At 29.3% G+C, this 17,036-nt stretch overlaps 1 protein-coding gene and 1 long non-coding RNA gene across 8 annotated transcripts; both read left to right on the top strand.

Moving 5' to 3' along the window:
• The first annotated feature begins 370 nt into the window (after nt 1-370).
• Nucleotides 371-5,262, top strand: LOC106357570 (phenylacetaldehyde synthase-like). The gene is made up of 13 exons (XM_013797253.2): nt 371-510; nt 586-721; nt 1,091-1,163; nt 1,258-1,488; nt 1,798-1,961; nt 2,042-2,182; nt 2,263-2,322; nt 2,398-2,562; nt 2,645-2,701; nt 4,244-4,308; nt 4,390-4,513; nt 4,596-4,733; nt 4,839-5,262. Coding segments are annotated over exons 1-13 (1,476 nt in total). The 5' UTR covers nt 371-508; the 3' UTR covers nt 4,959-5,262.
• Nucleotides 5,263-7,333: 2,071 nt separating this feature from the next.
• LOC125576629 lies at nt 7,334-10,254 on the top strand. 7 transcript variants are annotated; one of them, XR_007315058.1, is made up of 7 exons: nt 7,334-7,752; nt 7,925-8,117; nt 8,210-8,521; nt 8,741-8,899; nt 9,046-9,158; nt 9,297-9,368; nt 9,700-10,254. It is a non-coding gene; the product is annotated as an uncharacterized LOC125576629 (long non-coding RNA). The 7 variants fall into 7 exon arrangements; XR_007315063.1 differs by having other exon boundaries at nt 7,925-8,304; nt 8,430-8,521; XR_007315060.1 differs by having other exon boundaries at nt 7,925-8,320; nt 8,430-8,521.
• Nucleotides 10,255-17,036: the final 6,782 nt, after the last annotated feature.

Here is a 17,036-nt window from a genome sequence, read left to right as displayed (position 1 = left end):
ACGGACATGTTTAAAATACTTATTTTTTTCTTTTGGTAAAATGTTTAAAATTCTTACAAACATTTGCCGACAAAAAAGATTTGTTTGGGATTGCGATATTCTTGATCACGAGTTCACAATCGCCCAGGTGAACAGTTCGAAAATCGTTCAAGCGTTTTGACGTTTAGCTTCTGTTTCGTAATTAATTGAGAAATAGAGATTTTACAATTTTTTTTATTTTTTTTTGTTGTAGCTATAAACATTAATTTTAAACATGATTGGTAATTTTAAAAACTATAGATAAAAGTTAAAATTAAAAAAAAATAGATCTACAGTTCTACCAACCACCTTCATTATTTTGTGATTTTAAATTGTATAAAACATCTATACGAAAAAAAAAAGAAAAAAAAAACTGTGCTATAAAACTGTGCCATAACAAGTAAGAGATCTGCGCCATACCAATCAAACCCTTTGAGGAAGCTTCTGAGACATAAAACACGGATTCAAGGCCACGCAAGAACAACATAAAATGTATGTTCTTAAAAATTCGTGAATCCTTTTTTGGAATGTTTTTTACTTAAAATTGTTCTCCAACTCATGGAACAGGGAAAATGGTCGTAGCAACAACGCGTTGAAGCCGATGGACTCAGAGCAACTGAGAGAGTACGGACATCGAATGGTGGATTTCGTTGCTGATTATTACAAAACCATCGAGACTTTCCCTGTCCTTAGCCAAGTTCAGGTCTCTTTCTTTTCCATCTGAAAATCAGTTTCATGTACTTTCTCAAAAAAAAAAAAAAAATCAGTTTCATGTGAGTTTTGCACAATGTTTTTTTTTTTTTTTTTTTTTTTTTGTGATAACTCTGGTATCTGGGCAGCCACATTCCCAACTATTCCCCCGAAAGGGGTCCAGCGCCCCAACGGAAGGGATGTTAAATCCGTTGTGGCCAAGACTCGAACCCGGGTGGTGGGCAGTACAGCTGTACCTCCTTTACCACCAAGCTACGAGCGCTTGGTTTTTTTGCACAATGTTTTTGCACAATGTTTTGCATAATGTTTTTGTAGTCACATTAGGTTTTGCGTGTTGATATTTTACTTGTCTCTGATACAGCCTGGTTATCTTCATAATCTTTTGCCTGAGTCAGCCCCAGACCATCCTGAAACGGTGGAACAAGTTCTTGACGGTGAATTAACTATATAAATACCCACTTCCAGTTTTTTTGGACCATATTGAGTACAGACAGATCTGAAGTGAGTTTAATTTGTTTTTTTTTTCAGATGTCAAGGCCAAGATATTGCCTGGAGTAACTCATTGGCAAAGCCCTAGTTTCTTTGCTTACTTCCCTATTAACGGCAGCATTGCAGGGTTCTTGGGTGAGATGTTGAGTGCTGGTCTTAATACTATGAGTTTTAGTTGGGTTGCTTCTCCAGCTGCAACTGAGCTCGAAATTGTCGTTGTTGATTGGGTTGCAAAACTGCTCAACCTGCCAGAGCAGTTTCTATCCAAAGGTTATATTTTTGACACAAATATTTTTTTTTGGTCAGAATAATCGTTTTGCTTAAGAACTACTTGGAGCAAGGCAAAACTATTCCGACCAATCTTGATTTATTTTTATATTGAGATTGTTATTTTTTCCTTTAATTGTAGAAGAAAAAATAGCACTCTTCTATGTTTTAACTTTTAATCTATATTTGGAGATTATTATTATAGAGAAGTACATTAAAAACACACTTCATCTAATATTATAGAGTTCATCTATTTTAGAGATAAAAATAGCAAATTACATTGGAATTAGTCTTAGCTAAGTTGTATTTTAGGAAATGGAGGTGGAGTAATCCAAGGGTCAGCTTGTGAAGCTATTCTCGTTGTTATGATTGCTGCCCGCGATAAGGTCTTAAGAAGCGTTGGTAAGAAAGCACTTGAGAAGCTTGTTGTCTACTCCTCTGACCAGACACATTCATCTTTACAGAAAGCTTGCCAGGTGAATTTTTCGCAGATTTGATCATAGAAAGTTTTGTTAACAGAAGCTAAATTTGTTTCTGCTGGTTTTGGTCCTGACAGCTAGCCGGTATCCATCTAGAGAATTGCAGGGTCCTGAAAACAGATTCATCTACAAATTACGCTCTGCGCCCTGAATCGCTTCAAGAAGCTGTTTCTAAGGATCTTGAAGCTGGATTGATTCCATTCTTCTTATGTGGCACTGTAAGAAGCACTAGCTAACCTGTTACTTACTTACCATCTGAAGCATACTTTTTTCTGAAAGATTAGTTTATTATTTGCAGGTTGGAACAACTTCTTCAACAGCAGTTGATCCACTAGCAGCACTGGGAAAGATTGCAAAGGTTATTTATTTCACATTTTAGAGAGAACTTAATAGCATATAAAACTGATGCTATTTTTCTTTACTGCATTCTCAGAGCAATGAGATGTGGTTTCACATCGATGCAGCGTATGCTGGAAGTGCTTGTATATGTCCAGAGTATAGACAGTACATTCACGGAGTAGAAACTGCAGACTCTTTTGACATGAATGCTCACAAATGGTTGCTCACTAATTTCGAGTGTTCCCTACTTTGGGTGAAGGTACATATGCCCTTCTTTCGGTCTCACTTTCTCCTCCTTTTTTTATCCTGGTATTCACACAATGTTGATGTTTGATAAATAGGATCAATCTGCTCTCACTGAAGCTCTTTCAACAAATCCAGAGTATCTCAAAAACAAAGTAAGAAAGTTTTTTCTATACTATTATTTGAGAAGTAAATTTGCTGATTTGTCATGTAATTCATAATTTAGGTAATTTGCTTATTTTTCATGTTCAAAATAATTTTAGTTACTAATTTTGTTTATTTTTATATTTTAATTATTTAGTGATATTATTTTTAGTTATTTTTAGCTATACATAAAAAGATTGAGCTTATATATTAGTTTTATTTTGTTGACTTAGTATTGTGCGTGTGATATATATTAGTTTGAATAATCTGTATTATTATTTATAACTTTATTAAAAACTGCAAACTTGTGACTTAGGACAATCCGGTCTATGTATTATCTTATTTATTACTATTATCTATTAAAAAAATCGTTTGATTAAATAGTTGCAAAATAGATATATTATCAAATTCATAAAATTTAAATCAATATTATATATGTAAATATGTGACTGACGTGAAAATTGTCTTTTTATATAAAAATATTTTTAATGCAAATAAAGTTGAAATTTTTTATAATAACAAATTAAATTCATTAAGGGTATCAGAGTAATAAACCATCGTGAGAATTAACGTGAGCGTGACACATAGAAAACTGACTTCTCAAATAATATTATAGAGATTGTGCTATTATCCAAAAATATTGATTGGTAATTTTTTTTAAATTCTAACATTAATATATTAGATGAGGGTTTAGTGAAACCATTGACCATTTACATCTAATATATTTATTATAACACGAGACATACTCAATATTTTGTTGTCATTGATTTTTTATGACTATCAATAAAAATTAGGACCATACGTTGCAGAAAGACAAATAGATTGTTTTCGCCAAAATAAAAATGAAAATTATTGTTTGGTTATTTATAAGAATAATAATAATGAATGTAGTGTGTTAAAAACTTTCTACAATATTCAACATTCCCAAGTTATTTTATGCAGTAAATTGTATTATATATTAACAAACACCTACATGAGTGAGTGTTTAATCTATTATATTAATGTTTGAACATATAAAAAATGGTTTTGAGTATTATTAACATGTGTAACATAAAGTATGCTTGCATGTGCGGAAAATCACCTAGTTTATAATCTTTCTCTTCAAATAAATGTTTTTAAACCAGGTATATATACGGTTCTATGGATAAAAACTGGGCTTGTTTGTAATTTGATTATATTCAGTTTTTAGAATTTTCATAACTCATGATGATAAATATTTTAAAATCAAATACAGATATTATATTTGAATTTAAAATTTTTATTTTTATTTGATTTATAATTAAATATTACTTCCTAATTATTTTATTGAAAAATTTAATAAGTAAACTTAATTATGTTTATAAAATTTATCGAAAATAACTAAAAAGTATTTAGATTTAATTTAATTTTTATTCTTTAAATGAATTTGGTTGAACTCGATCGAACTCGGTTGGACCATATTGACCTATGTTCCAAAAGAAAGCATGTTCAGTTATCGGTCCAGTTTGAAAACATTGCTTCAAATCTATAACTAAGCTATAAAAGTTTTCCTATATACTTTTTAAATTTGGCAGGCATCTCAGGCAAACTTGGTTGTTGATTACAAAGATTGGCAAATCCCTCTTGGACGACGATTCAGGTTCTTTTCTTTCGAAGAAAGTCTTGCAGGAACATCTGCATATATACAAATACTCTGATTTCTGAGATTGTGTTTTGACAGGTCACTGAAACTATGGATGGTTTTACGGCTCTATGGAGCTGAGAACCTTAAGAGCTATATAAGAAACCATATCAAACTGGCTAAAATATTCGAACAACTTGTCTCCAAAGATCCTAACTTTGAGGTAACTACTGTAATGTTAATGTTCAAAACTTTATGGATTTTTTGACAGGGATATATATAACGTGTTCTTCTTTTTGTGGCAGGTTGTGACTCCTAGGATCTTTTCTCTGGTCTGTTTCCGTATAGCGGCTGTTGATAACGATGAAAAGAAGTGCAACAACCTAAACCGCAGCCTCCTAGACGCAGTGAACTCTTCAGGAAAACTCTTATTTTCTCACACTGTAAGTCTCTCTCTCTCTCTCTCTCTCTCTTTTGTTCTTCCATCTTATTGGATAATGTTCTTAAACTAAGGTATATATATGTATTTGGTTTCCGTTCGCAAACAGATATTATCGGAAAAATTCGTACTACGTTTCGCCATAGGAGCGCCATTGACGGAGGAGAAGCACGTGAAGGAGGCATGGAAGGTTATCCAGGAAGAAGCATCATTCTTGCTTTCCAAATAAAATAAGTTCAAAAGAACTTTATGAGAAAACCTCCTATATATCCTTGCCAACAAAGTGACAAACCGAAGCACTAGTTTGGTTTGATTTAATTTGAACTTCGGTTTGGTCTCCGAAAGTATTTACTATTTTGTGTGATTGTGTGCATTTTCTTTACCAATAGAGTGTATCTTATCTCCTTTTCCCAGTTGTGTGTTTTATCTATTTGGTTTGGTTTTGTTGTGATTAGCTATATATGTGTTCCTAATGACAACAAACTTGTTCTAAGCATATATAAATATCAATCTATAAACTATTATGCTGTTAACTGAAACATGTAAGCTGAAATACTGGTTTTAGTTTTTTTAAGTGTTTTCTGCAAAAAAAAACCCTCCAAGTGATTTTTTTTTGCAAATTTACCCTCCAAATGAAAAAAATGGAAGTCAAACCTATCAACTCCATTCAACGTGCAATATAACCCTTCCATGTAGTAGCCGTGTATAATTTTTTTTTGAGCAAATACGGATTGATTAAGAGAACAGAGTATCAGTCTACAACATCAGATGCAGCAAAAGACAAAGAAAGTAAAGCTGCTTTAGCTAAGGAGTCAGCTTGAACATTTGCTAAACGCGGGATAAACTTAAACGAGATAGATACGAAAGAGCGACACAGAACATGAATGTCGTGTAGCACTCCTCGCAGAGCCACATCTTGACCTTGAGTCTTCAAGAGCAAAATAAGGTTCTTTGGAGTCGGAGTTAACAGTGAGGCTGCTAACATGGGAAGAGACTGCAGCTGTAACTGCAGCTTTAACCGCCAAAGCTTCTGCCACAAGAGCCGAAGGAACAAAGCGCCGGTGCGATGAGGAGGATTCTGCAATGGAATTATCAGAGTCCCTGAGTATAAATTTGACGGATCTTAAAACTACGTCGTTTTTGACAAGAAATTTAAATAAAAAAAAATGGTACTCAAGAGATTCAAACCCACCAACTGAGAGCTTCAAAGTCGATCATATAGCCACTGAAGCAACTCGTGTTTTACGTTATACCGTCGAGTTTAATAGATTATAAATCTAACAGTGGAAATAATACTATTTTTTTTTTCAAAAAAGTTATTTGTTACTGTTACATTTTATTCTAATAATATAGTGATATACATAAATCCATTATACTTATTTCCACATTCGGATACCTTTGAAACATAACATAAGTAAAACAAAGAAATATTTAATTTACATAAGCAAATCCGTACATACGAAAATACTGAATTTTATGTATATTTTTATATAAATAATAGTCCAATGCAAATCAAATATGATGAATGTTGAAAAATACAATATATACAACATCAAATTTAAATAATATATATATATAACAATTTTATTATTCATTAAAATTTTGATCCATACAAAAAATAAAAATATACTTATGCCGACACAAGATTAATATTCTAACAGTTTGAAAACCAAAATAAAATTACTCAATATAAAATATATAAAAAAATTGTTTAAAAATGTAATATTAAATAACTATTTCATACTAAATAGACTACTATTTGTACAGTATAAATATCTAACCTATACTAAAAGGTGAATATGAAGCCTTGTGAGACTATCCACGTCATCAATTAAAATCAGCCAATCAAAAGAGTTTACTCTGCCACGTCAGTCTGATATTACTCGACAAAATTTTCACGGTCAACTTAGTTTTGGGCTTCTAATTTTCTGTTGTCGTGGCCCATCATTAATACCCAATATACAGACAAAATTAATTAATCACAGCAGCCTAAGAGCTTGATTGGTTTCCCCGCTATCACCCGCAAACGCAGCTTTTGCGGTTGGTAGCGGTTGATAGCGTTTCGAAACAATTATACAAACCACTACAAATCGCTTCAAACCGCTCTGAACCTCTTAAAATCAAAAGCTGGTTCCAGCTAGCGTTTGCGGTTGCGGGCGGTTGCGGGAGGATAATTTTTTTAAAAAACTATATAAATACAAAAATAAAAATATTCAATAATTTTTTTTTAAATGAAATTATGAAAATACTAAAATATATCTATTATATTTTAATTAATATTATAAAATTTTAAAATAAAAATATTTTCTATAATTTTAAAATTTTAAAACTATAACTTTGAAAATATAATTTACATATTTATTATAATATTATGATTTTTGATATTTTTATAATTATATAAAATGTAAATATTGTTAATTTATTATTAATCGCTGTTGTATTTGGTAGTTAACCAGTTATAAGTATCCCGCAAACGCACCAATTTCTCACCGCAGAACCAGTCGTACAAATCTCTTAAAACCGCTAGAAACCGCAACCACCCGCAACCGCAAACGTCCGCAGCCGCAACCGCAACCGCTGCGTTTGAACCAGTCAGACCCTAAGTCGACTCATGCATTCATCCGCCGTTTACAACCTTTTCAGATTCCCCTACTGTAACGATTCTAATTTAATTGACCCAAACTTTCCCTAGCCATATATTACTTCATCTTCATCTTCTGCTGTTTAGAGTATGCTCAAACCTCTTACTTCTCTCCATTGCTCACTATTTCTCCGAATCCTTGAAGCACCGCAATGATGGCCCTAAAACGCTCCAAATCGTCGATCTCTGACGGTTTACTTCTACAAAGTCGCCGCCGGTCAAGTTGATTCAGTTTTGAGAAGCCCATAATCCCGCTAAAGTAGGGATGCTAATTGGCCTTCAGCTTCCATCTCATTAGAGCAGATCTTAATCGGTTTCCGCTGTCGACTGATTTCTTAGAAAGTTTTAGCGCTCTCCGCCGTAAAATCTACAATCACCGAAGGTTTTTTTTTTCATTACCCAAATCTCTAAACTTTCAGTTTATCTTAATATTTGATGAACACTATGAATACTGAATAGAGAATGACAATTTATCTTAAGAGTGTTTTAGATCGACTTTTCTTAAAGTGTTGTGTTTTTGACCTTGCTAATGTTATTGCTACTAACCTTAACAGGAAAAGTGAAGTACTTTCAGTCTTGGGTTTAGTGGACTCGATAATAAGATAAACATCATTGCGTCAGTTTACATTCTGAGAGATCCAGGATGTAAGAGTGTTTGAACCATGTAAGGATGCTCATCAACGTGTTGGACACACTCTTTTGTTGAACCATGAGTGCGTCCTTTTCTTATTCCCTTCCTTGAACCACGTAAGCATGTTCTTAATTTTATATTTGATGGTGTGTTTTCAATCTTACTTTTCTAGCTTTCATGTGACATGTGTTTTTTCCCTTGCTGGAAGAGCATGACTGCTGCAATTTATGTGAGGATGTTTGTCATGGATATAGAAAGAAACGTTGGGGGTGCTACGAATTTAGATTTAATTGACCAAGTGAGGTGCTGATAAAAAAAGGTTTAATTTAGTAAACCAATCATTTTTTAAAATATATAGATGGTTCATATTTGTAATTCAGTACTGCTTAATATCTTCTGTAATTCCGATTTATTTAAACATCCCCTAGCTGGTCACTAAGCTAACGGTTGCCATCCTCACTTGATTGCTCCTGAGCAAGGTATTGAGTCTTCTATTGTATTCCTGGGAGGCCCTTCTGAGGTATATGTTACATTGTGCCGTCTCTAACTTGCATCTTTGATATTAAATGAATCAGCAACCTAACAAAAACATGCAGTAACCATCTTTCCTTTATTTTTTGGTGTTGTCTAATATTTTTAGTCTCATGCGATCCTCTTGAAGGATATGGACAAGTCTGTGATTGATATGTCGATATGTTCTCCCTTCCGTTAGTAATATATATATATCTATGTTTTGAAGGTTACTGTGTCAATGAAGAGCCCAAAGTCTATAAGCAATATGTATGGGAAGGAGAAGCTGATTCAAGCAGTATCTTCCATTTAAGAAGATACTGATCCTCAGCTAATCATTCTTAGAGGGACCTGTCTTACTTTGCATCTAAAGGATCATAATGCTTTGGTATTTCTTTTGTAGCTTGGTGAAAATATTTGTTTTTTTGTATTTTTTTGTAACTGCGTTGTTGTTGTTTTATCTAAATGAGGAGAAACAAATATTTGTACTGTCATGAAACCATGTATCCTAAATTTCCTCTTATTCTTATGTAGCCGGATGACAAAGGATTTGCAGACCCAGACTGAATTCAGAAGCTCTTGAAAACTATGCTCAGTTTGTTTCGTTCCCTATATACACATGGAAGGGAAAATGGATAACAAAAGAGGTATAAATCAACATGATGACATATATCTGAACTTAAACTGACATAAATTCCCAAGTTCTCTGACTACATATGGAGATGGTATATGTAGAGTTATATGTTACATACCAGAAAACAACTAAGATTCTTATTTGCATGTAGGGTTCTCTTATACAGGTTGATGATGCATGATTCAGCTGAGTAAAACGTGATGAGCAGGATGACAAAACTGAGGTATACTTGCTTCTGTTATCATGTTCAGAGAATTATCTTGATAAGCGTAAGAGAAATATCTTGATATCAACCAGGGAATATCTAGATGTGCAACGATAGTTAGCTTAGGTTTTATTGGTATGTAGATCGATGAGAACGTGGCAAGAGAGATTATTAACTACGCATCACATGACTATCTGAATATAATTTTCTTTAAGGACGTAACTGATTTTATACACTTTGATAGTGGTATGATTAAAGCTATTTTGAAAATAAATAACCAGCTGAAGCAAGTATCTTCACAGCTCGCATCTCCTAAATACATTGTGTGTTAATTTTTTGGCTTTTTCAGGTAGTTTTGATACCAAAGCATATCACTATTGTCATGGAATATGCTGTTGGAGGTGGACTATTTGACCGTATATGCAGCGCTGGAAGATTCGAAGAGGATGAAGTGAGCTAGGCATTTAGAGATGAGACTTTATATATGGTCTAGGTCTATCAATAATTTCAGAGCTGAGTTATATGTTGGCCATGTTCGTCAGGCAAACGCTGCGGCAGCAATGGCGATCAAAATACAACGGCAAAATGAAGAAATTTGGCCTAGGTAAAGTCGCAGCCATCACTTATTGTTCAGATGAACACAAAGTGTGAATCGTTACATAAAACAGCGGCACTCTCCGGAATGAATTTGTGTCGTCAGCGACCATTTCTCTCTCATCACTGTGATCTTTTTTTCATTAATTGTTCTGTTGTTTATGTGCTTTTCTAACCGGCAGTCGCTGCCGCGACCTTTGTCCGATGAACAGGGCCGTTGTCTAATGTAGTGTCATCGGAAAGAAATGGGAATATACTTCTTTTTTTTAAAACATGAAAAGGGAATATACATAGCACATTAAGAAGGAGATTACTTGAGATAGAAAAGTTATAAAAAAAAAAAGAAAAGAAACCGATCATCAATTCTAATTGCTGTGTAATGTGTTGTTAATATAAACTGCATTGTTTCGTCTAACTGTGCTGATTCTGTTTATGATTCTGTCACGTGCGAAATTATAGAATATTTGGTTCTATCTGTAGAAAAAAAGAACCTCGTCAATTCAGAATTGATGTGGAGAGCTTGTTCAAAGAACTCGAGGGTGAAACGCACTTTGCATTTTTCAATTTTTTCATTGAATGACTATTCATCCCACTTCGGGACCATCTCTCTTATCAATACTAACTGATTAAAATCCACGGTTACGCATGTTTTATACATATGCGCATGCGTATAAAACTATATCACAAACTCATAATGCGCATAACAAACAATACTAACTAATTAAAATCCACGGTTACATGGAATAACAGTCGTGTACTAGACATGTTCATAATGACACAATCATAAAATCTGTCTATTACCTTTTAACCGTGTAGGTAAAAGTAAAACTATATTAAAGCACACACAAAAATATTAAAAAATAAATTAGATAACTAAACTATCTATTTTGATTCAGGTATTTTATTTCTAAGTTACTTAACTTATTTAAAAATAACTGAAATTATCAAAATACAACATGTTGTTAAGATTTATCAAGACTTATATATCATAAATTGTCTCAAAATCACTCTCCAATTAACCTATATAAAATATCCAAAATTTTAAAAGGTACGTCTACTGTATTCTAAAACAAGATTTAGAATTTACGGTTACGTAATATATCTGAGCGGGTGGAAGAATAGAAACCATAAGATTGAAATATATATATATATATATATATAATATAACCTTTTCAAATTAATACTCTTTAAATCAATATACACTAAAAATTTCTATAAAATAATATAATTTTATAGTCCCAAATTGAGTTTTTTTGTTTAATTAGTTTATCAATAAATTAATATCTATATAAATTAATAAAAATTATAGTTTTGGTGTAGTTCCAACATTATTAATTTATAGAGGTTTCACTATATGTATATATGTGTGTTCAGATGCTCACTCGATTTGGTGTAATGTTGAGGCGTGAAAAACTGGACAACAAAACCATAATTGTAATCTTTATAACACTTTTGAAAAATACGATAATTTTCAAATGAAATACGTCTACATAAAAAAATGTTTATTGCTGAAGTATACTATTTTTTACTTGATAAATTTCTCTATATATTACTATTTCAAGTGTTCAATAATATCTTAAAATTATCATCAAAATAAATTTTAAATCTAAAATAAATAACATAATCTTATAATAGGTTATTAATATTTCATATCAATTAATTTTATTTTTATATATTACCATTTTCTCTTTTTTTGAATGACATCATAACAATTTCATCAAAATCAAAAGAATCACAAAATTATTCAATTTTATTTTATTTACCGAAGACCATATTAACCCACATATATATATATATATATATATTTAATAGAATATATTAAAAAAAATTCAAAAACATTTGTTCGGTTTTCAGTGCAGATTGGGTTTTACATTTGTTTTCCGATATAACACTTTAAGAACCACTTGAGTATATGGGTCCAATCTAATAGAGTATGATACTTTGATTTTTGGGTTGATTTCGAGTGGGTTTTTTGGGTACGGATATTTTTGACGAATTATGTTAGGTAACTATTAAAAAAATATAATATGTTGCAAATTTTAGGAATAAAGTTTAAAAATAATTTCTCAAATGCATATGACACAAGTGTACAGTTATGCAACCATTGACATATTTAATATAATTACCAAAAATTATATTAAATTAATATTAATATTAAACACAAATATAAAAACTAAATTTCTCAAAATTAAAAAAAAATATACCCGCCCTTTCAAAGGACGGGTCAGAATCTAGTAAAATTGTTAAGGGATCACCAGGTTACATATAGGTAACTGCCAAGGGAGAAATATATAACTCAAAAGAACTACACCCACACGCAATGGAGATATAATTACATTAACATACAAAGCAGAATATGGAGTATAATATATTAACTAAATTAATTGTAACCAAGTGAAAGTTTGACCCAAAATTTTTTTTTTTTTTTGACCCACAAAATTGATTGATCATCATTCAGAAAAACTTCTTAATATTCAAATACATGATCCAGTTTAAACAAAAGTACCAACAATTAAACTCTAATTACTATGAAGGCAATGTAAAAAAAAAATACGTTACATATATCTTTTCAAATAAATTTAGTGAGAACCGTATAATGACAAATGTAAATGTGAGAAATTCCTAGCTATTAATCATCCATAAAGACAGAGAAAGTAATATATAATTTTCTAACTATTAATCCAATAGTAATTTACACAAAATATTTCTGGGTTAAAATTACACACAAATACTAAATCTATGCACTTACCAAAATACTAAATAACCTTCCGAATAAATCAAACAAGTAATAAAGGAGGATATAAGCCTTAGATAGAGTGTCCACATAGGCGAAAATAATCGACCAATGAGAAACTATATTGTTGCCATGTCACATCTTCTATTAGTTTTTACAAAATGATCATTTAACTTTTTACTTAAACAATTATAACCGAAAATATTTTTAAGTGAAATATTTTATTTATATAAATATAATTATATTTTTTTTATTTACATAATAGTTTGTAAAGAAATATTTAGTGTAAATAAATATCATAATTTTATAAAATACTAAAATAAATTGGGTTGGTTTTCAACTTTCACAAATAAAAAGTATTATTTGTAAACTTAGAAAAGAATATATCAAGAATATTCTTTATCAGAAGAGAAAATAGAAAAAATACATCGAAGACAAATTCAACTATATAATGAAAGTCCTTTATTTTAGAGAAAAAAATAGAGGAATACATTAGAAATGGTCTAAGGCATGGCCGACGTTAATGATCGACGTTGAGATTTCAGCTTTTCTGATTCTTACTATTCTAATGTTTCAATATAATTTGAATATTCCATTTGCTTTATAATATAATGGTTTAAAAGTATTTTTTGTTTCACTATATAAATTGTTTTTATATTTTAATGTAACTTTATACTTATTGGATATTATGTGGCCAATTAAATTATGTAAATCACTGTATAATTGATTAAATTTATATATTAAATGATAGTTTTCTAAAGTAATAACTTTTAAATATTACAGATTTTAATTAAAACTGGAGGATATAAGCCTCAGATAGAGTGTCCACGTAGGCGAAAATAATCGGCCAATGAGAAACTATATTTTTATTTAAACAATTATAACCGAAAATATTTTTTTAGTGAAATATATTATTTATATAAATATAATTATATTTTTTTGTTTACATAAGAGTTTGTAAAGAAATATTAAGTGTAAATAATAACATAATTTTATAAAATACTAAAATAAATTGGGTTGGTTTTCAACTTTCACAAATAAAATTTATTATTTGTAAACTCAAAACAAAATATATCAAGAATATTCTTTTTTTATGAGAGAAAATAGAAAAATACATCAGAGACAAATCCATCTCTAGAGAAAAAATATAGGAATACATTGGAGATGGTCTGAGGCATGACCGACGTAAATGATCGACATTGAGATTTCAGCTTCTCTGATTCTTACTATTCTAATGTTTCAATATAATTTGAATATTCCCTTTGTTTTATAATATAATGGTTTAAAAGTATTGTTTGTTTCACTATATACATTTTTTTTTATATTTCAATGTAACTTTATATTTATTGGATATTGTGTGGCCAATTAAATTATGTAAATTACTGTGTAATTAATTAAATTTATATATTAAATGACTGTTTTCTAAAGTAATAACTTTTAAATATTACAGTTTTTAATTAAAACTTATTACATTTTGAAACAGATAGAGTAATTTATAAACTAACTCTATATTGATATGAGGACAAAATTGTAAAGGTGTCTCACCTTAAATTTCTTTTATTATGTGCATTCCTAATTGGAAGAAAATAATGAAAAGCTTATATTAGAAATGATCGAACCGTAAACCAATTAAGGATGATGTAAGGAAGACATAAATATGTACTTTCAGTTATCACAAAATATAAAATTAATTGACAACAACTTAATTATCTCTAGCGTAAGACAACAGAGAAGAGTTCTCATACCATCTAATATTATAATATTTCACTATATTAGTGGTTAAATCAGTTTTTGTTCAAAAAAAAAAAGTGGTTAAATCAGTTTTCTCTAGCACAAATACTCACTCCATTCTTAGACTGTAAGCTTTTTTATCTGATGATATAAGTAGTTTGATCCCCAAAAAAAAAAGAAACGGTCGAACCGTACATTGTAATTGGAGAAAGAAACCAAACAAAAAACAACAAAAGACTTTTAAGGTATATGAAACAAAAATTAGAAATATCAAATCTTTGCAATTAAAGAATAAGGCAATAAAATTGTAAAAATATCAAATAAAATAAAAAAATATACACAGAAAGAAAGATTTAGTAAAATAATATCATAATATAATTTCCAGAATTGATAGTGCTCAGTTACACTAAAACGTCTAAATTTACAACATACAAAATTTTATTTACATCTTTAGACCTAATATCTAATTAAAATGATTCTAAAAAAGTGCCAGCATGAAGAGTTAGAAAATATACGATAAAATATAATACATAACGTTAAAAATACATTATCATTGATCACTAAAAAATTATGTTAGTAGTAATAAAAATAAAATGACAACACATTTATTAAAACCATAGAACGGCACGCAACAAGGTGTTATTAAATATACAAACTACAAATTAAATATGCTCAACGCAAACACACATAAAAATGAGACATCATATTTGAATATATTTAAATAAATAATTTTAAATATATTATTATTGACAATTTTAAAATTACTTAAAAAGAAACTAAATTATTAAAAAATTAATATATAAATAAAACTAAAGCAAATATTTTGTAACGTCAAAATAATAAATGAATAAAAAATATATTATGTTAATAAAATAGATTTTAGATTTTAAAGACTTCTAATTCATGTAATATTACAAAATTCAAAATTTGTTTATTACAATTAATATTTTACCATTAGATATATTAAAATAATATTCTAGATCGACATTCAATTGTCAGTTTTCAACTATTATACGTAAAATAATATTATTAAGTACGCTTTTTTGAAAAAAAGGTTTTATATTTTAAGTAGGTTATTGGAGTACTTTTTTTTCGTGAATTTATTCGAGATGAGATTCCGATCTTTTAAACTAAGATACTTTATGTTCTATACATAATTATATTTTTTTACATAACTCTAAAATCTCGGACTTGATTCTTCATATTTTATTAGTTAATTGTGTTACATATAATAGAAATACTTGCTTCAAACTAAAAATATAAAAAAAAAAATTAAAATTAGTTATATATAATTTAATATACAAAAATTCACATACAAATAAAAATGATAAATATAACAAATTTAAATATATTTTCCGCGCGTAGCGCGGAGAAAAGATCTAGTTTATTTAAAAATATAAAAACGAATACCCGCAGTAATAACTTATAAAAGAAATTAATAGTTGAAATAACTGAAGTAACTTTCTTTGTTCCTCTCTTTTGTCATGAAAAATCAAAATTATTTTCAAGTGAATTTGATCTGGGATAATGTGTTGTAAGAGCATCTCCAAAAGAGAACTCTATTTTGAAGTTTCCAAAACTCTATATTTGAAGTTTAAAGGTGCTCTTCTGCAAAAGTAAAACTTCAAACTCAACTTCAAAACTATTTATGTTTTATATTATGGTCTTTATATTTTTCATAACTAATTTGAATTCTTAAAACTTTTGTAAATAACTAGCACATATATAAACATATTACAACAATATTAATTAGTAAAATATTCTATTAAAATATAAAAATTTAAATAAAAATAACTTAATTAATATTAAACTTCAAAACAAAATACCATATTATTTCATAAAATGATTTTCGTAATGCATATATGATCTATTAGTGCATTTCGAAGTAAAAATGGCTCTCCTCATTTTTACTTTGTAGATTACGAGCTAAAAGTTGTTGAAATCGGGTAATACTGATATTTGTAAATATATTAGACTGCAACAAGAAAGTAAAAGAGAAACATAAAATATTGCTAAAAGACTAATTTCTTTTCAATGATATTAATACTCGTGAATATATTTGAAATGAACAAAAAAGAATTGTACGAAAAAGACGTCAACAACAACCATCTTCAGTTACACAAAAAAATTAAATTTGGACAATATTTAAAAATTTTGAAGGTTCCAGATCAAACTTACATGACTATTAGTGTAATTGTAATATTTAAATTTGTGTAATAGATATGTCTTCATGTAACTTTTTAAAATATATTTGTTAAGTTTTTTTTTGTATATTATTGTTGTCTAAATTTAGCTTAAAATATTTTAAATCTTATTTTAAAGTTTTATTTAATTTTATGTGTAAAATTTAAAATATGTAAACAAAATTTAAAATATTTATGAGATATAGTTTTTTAAGGATTAAAACAATAAACGAGAAAATATTTATGAATCATAAAGGTGATGTGTGATTGTAGAGACCAAAATGCAAATAAAAATATAAAACTTAAAATTTGAAGTTTTGAATAGTGAAACTTCTAATATAGAGTTTCAGTCTTCAAAACTTCAAATTAAATTTGAAGTTTTGAATTTTCTTTTTGGAGAGCAAAAAACTTCATATTTGAAGTTATAGAGTCTTTTTTTTGGAG

Source organism: Brassica napus, chromosome A7 (assembly GCF_020379485.1).
Source record: "Brassica napus cultivar Da-Ae chromosome A7, Da-Ae, whole genome shotgun sequence".
Taxonomy (NCBI): domain Eukaryota; kingdom Viridiplantae; phylum Streptophyta; class Magnoliopsida; order Brassicales; family Brassicaceae; genus Brassica; species Brassica napus.
The sequence above is the reverse complement of the archived record's forward strand: the minus strand, read 5'-3'. Positions and strand labels throughout refer to the sequence as shown.

Excerpts from the sequence above, each read along its gene's own strand:
- LOC106357570 (XM_013797253.2), top strand. Across the intron at positions 1,164-1,257 it reads GGTGGAACAAGTTCTTGACG|ATGTCAAGGCCAAGATATTG; the intron begins GTGAATTAACTA and ends TTTTTTTTTCAG. Across the intron at positions 1,962-2,041 it reads CTTTACAGAAAGCTTGCCAG|CTAGCCGGTATCCATCTAGA; the intron begins GTGAATTTTTCG and ends TGGTCCTGACAG.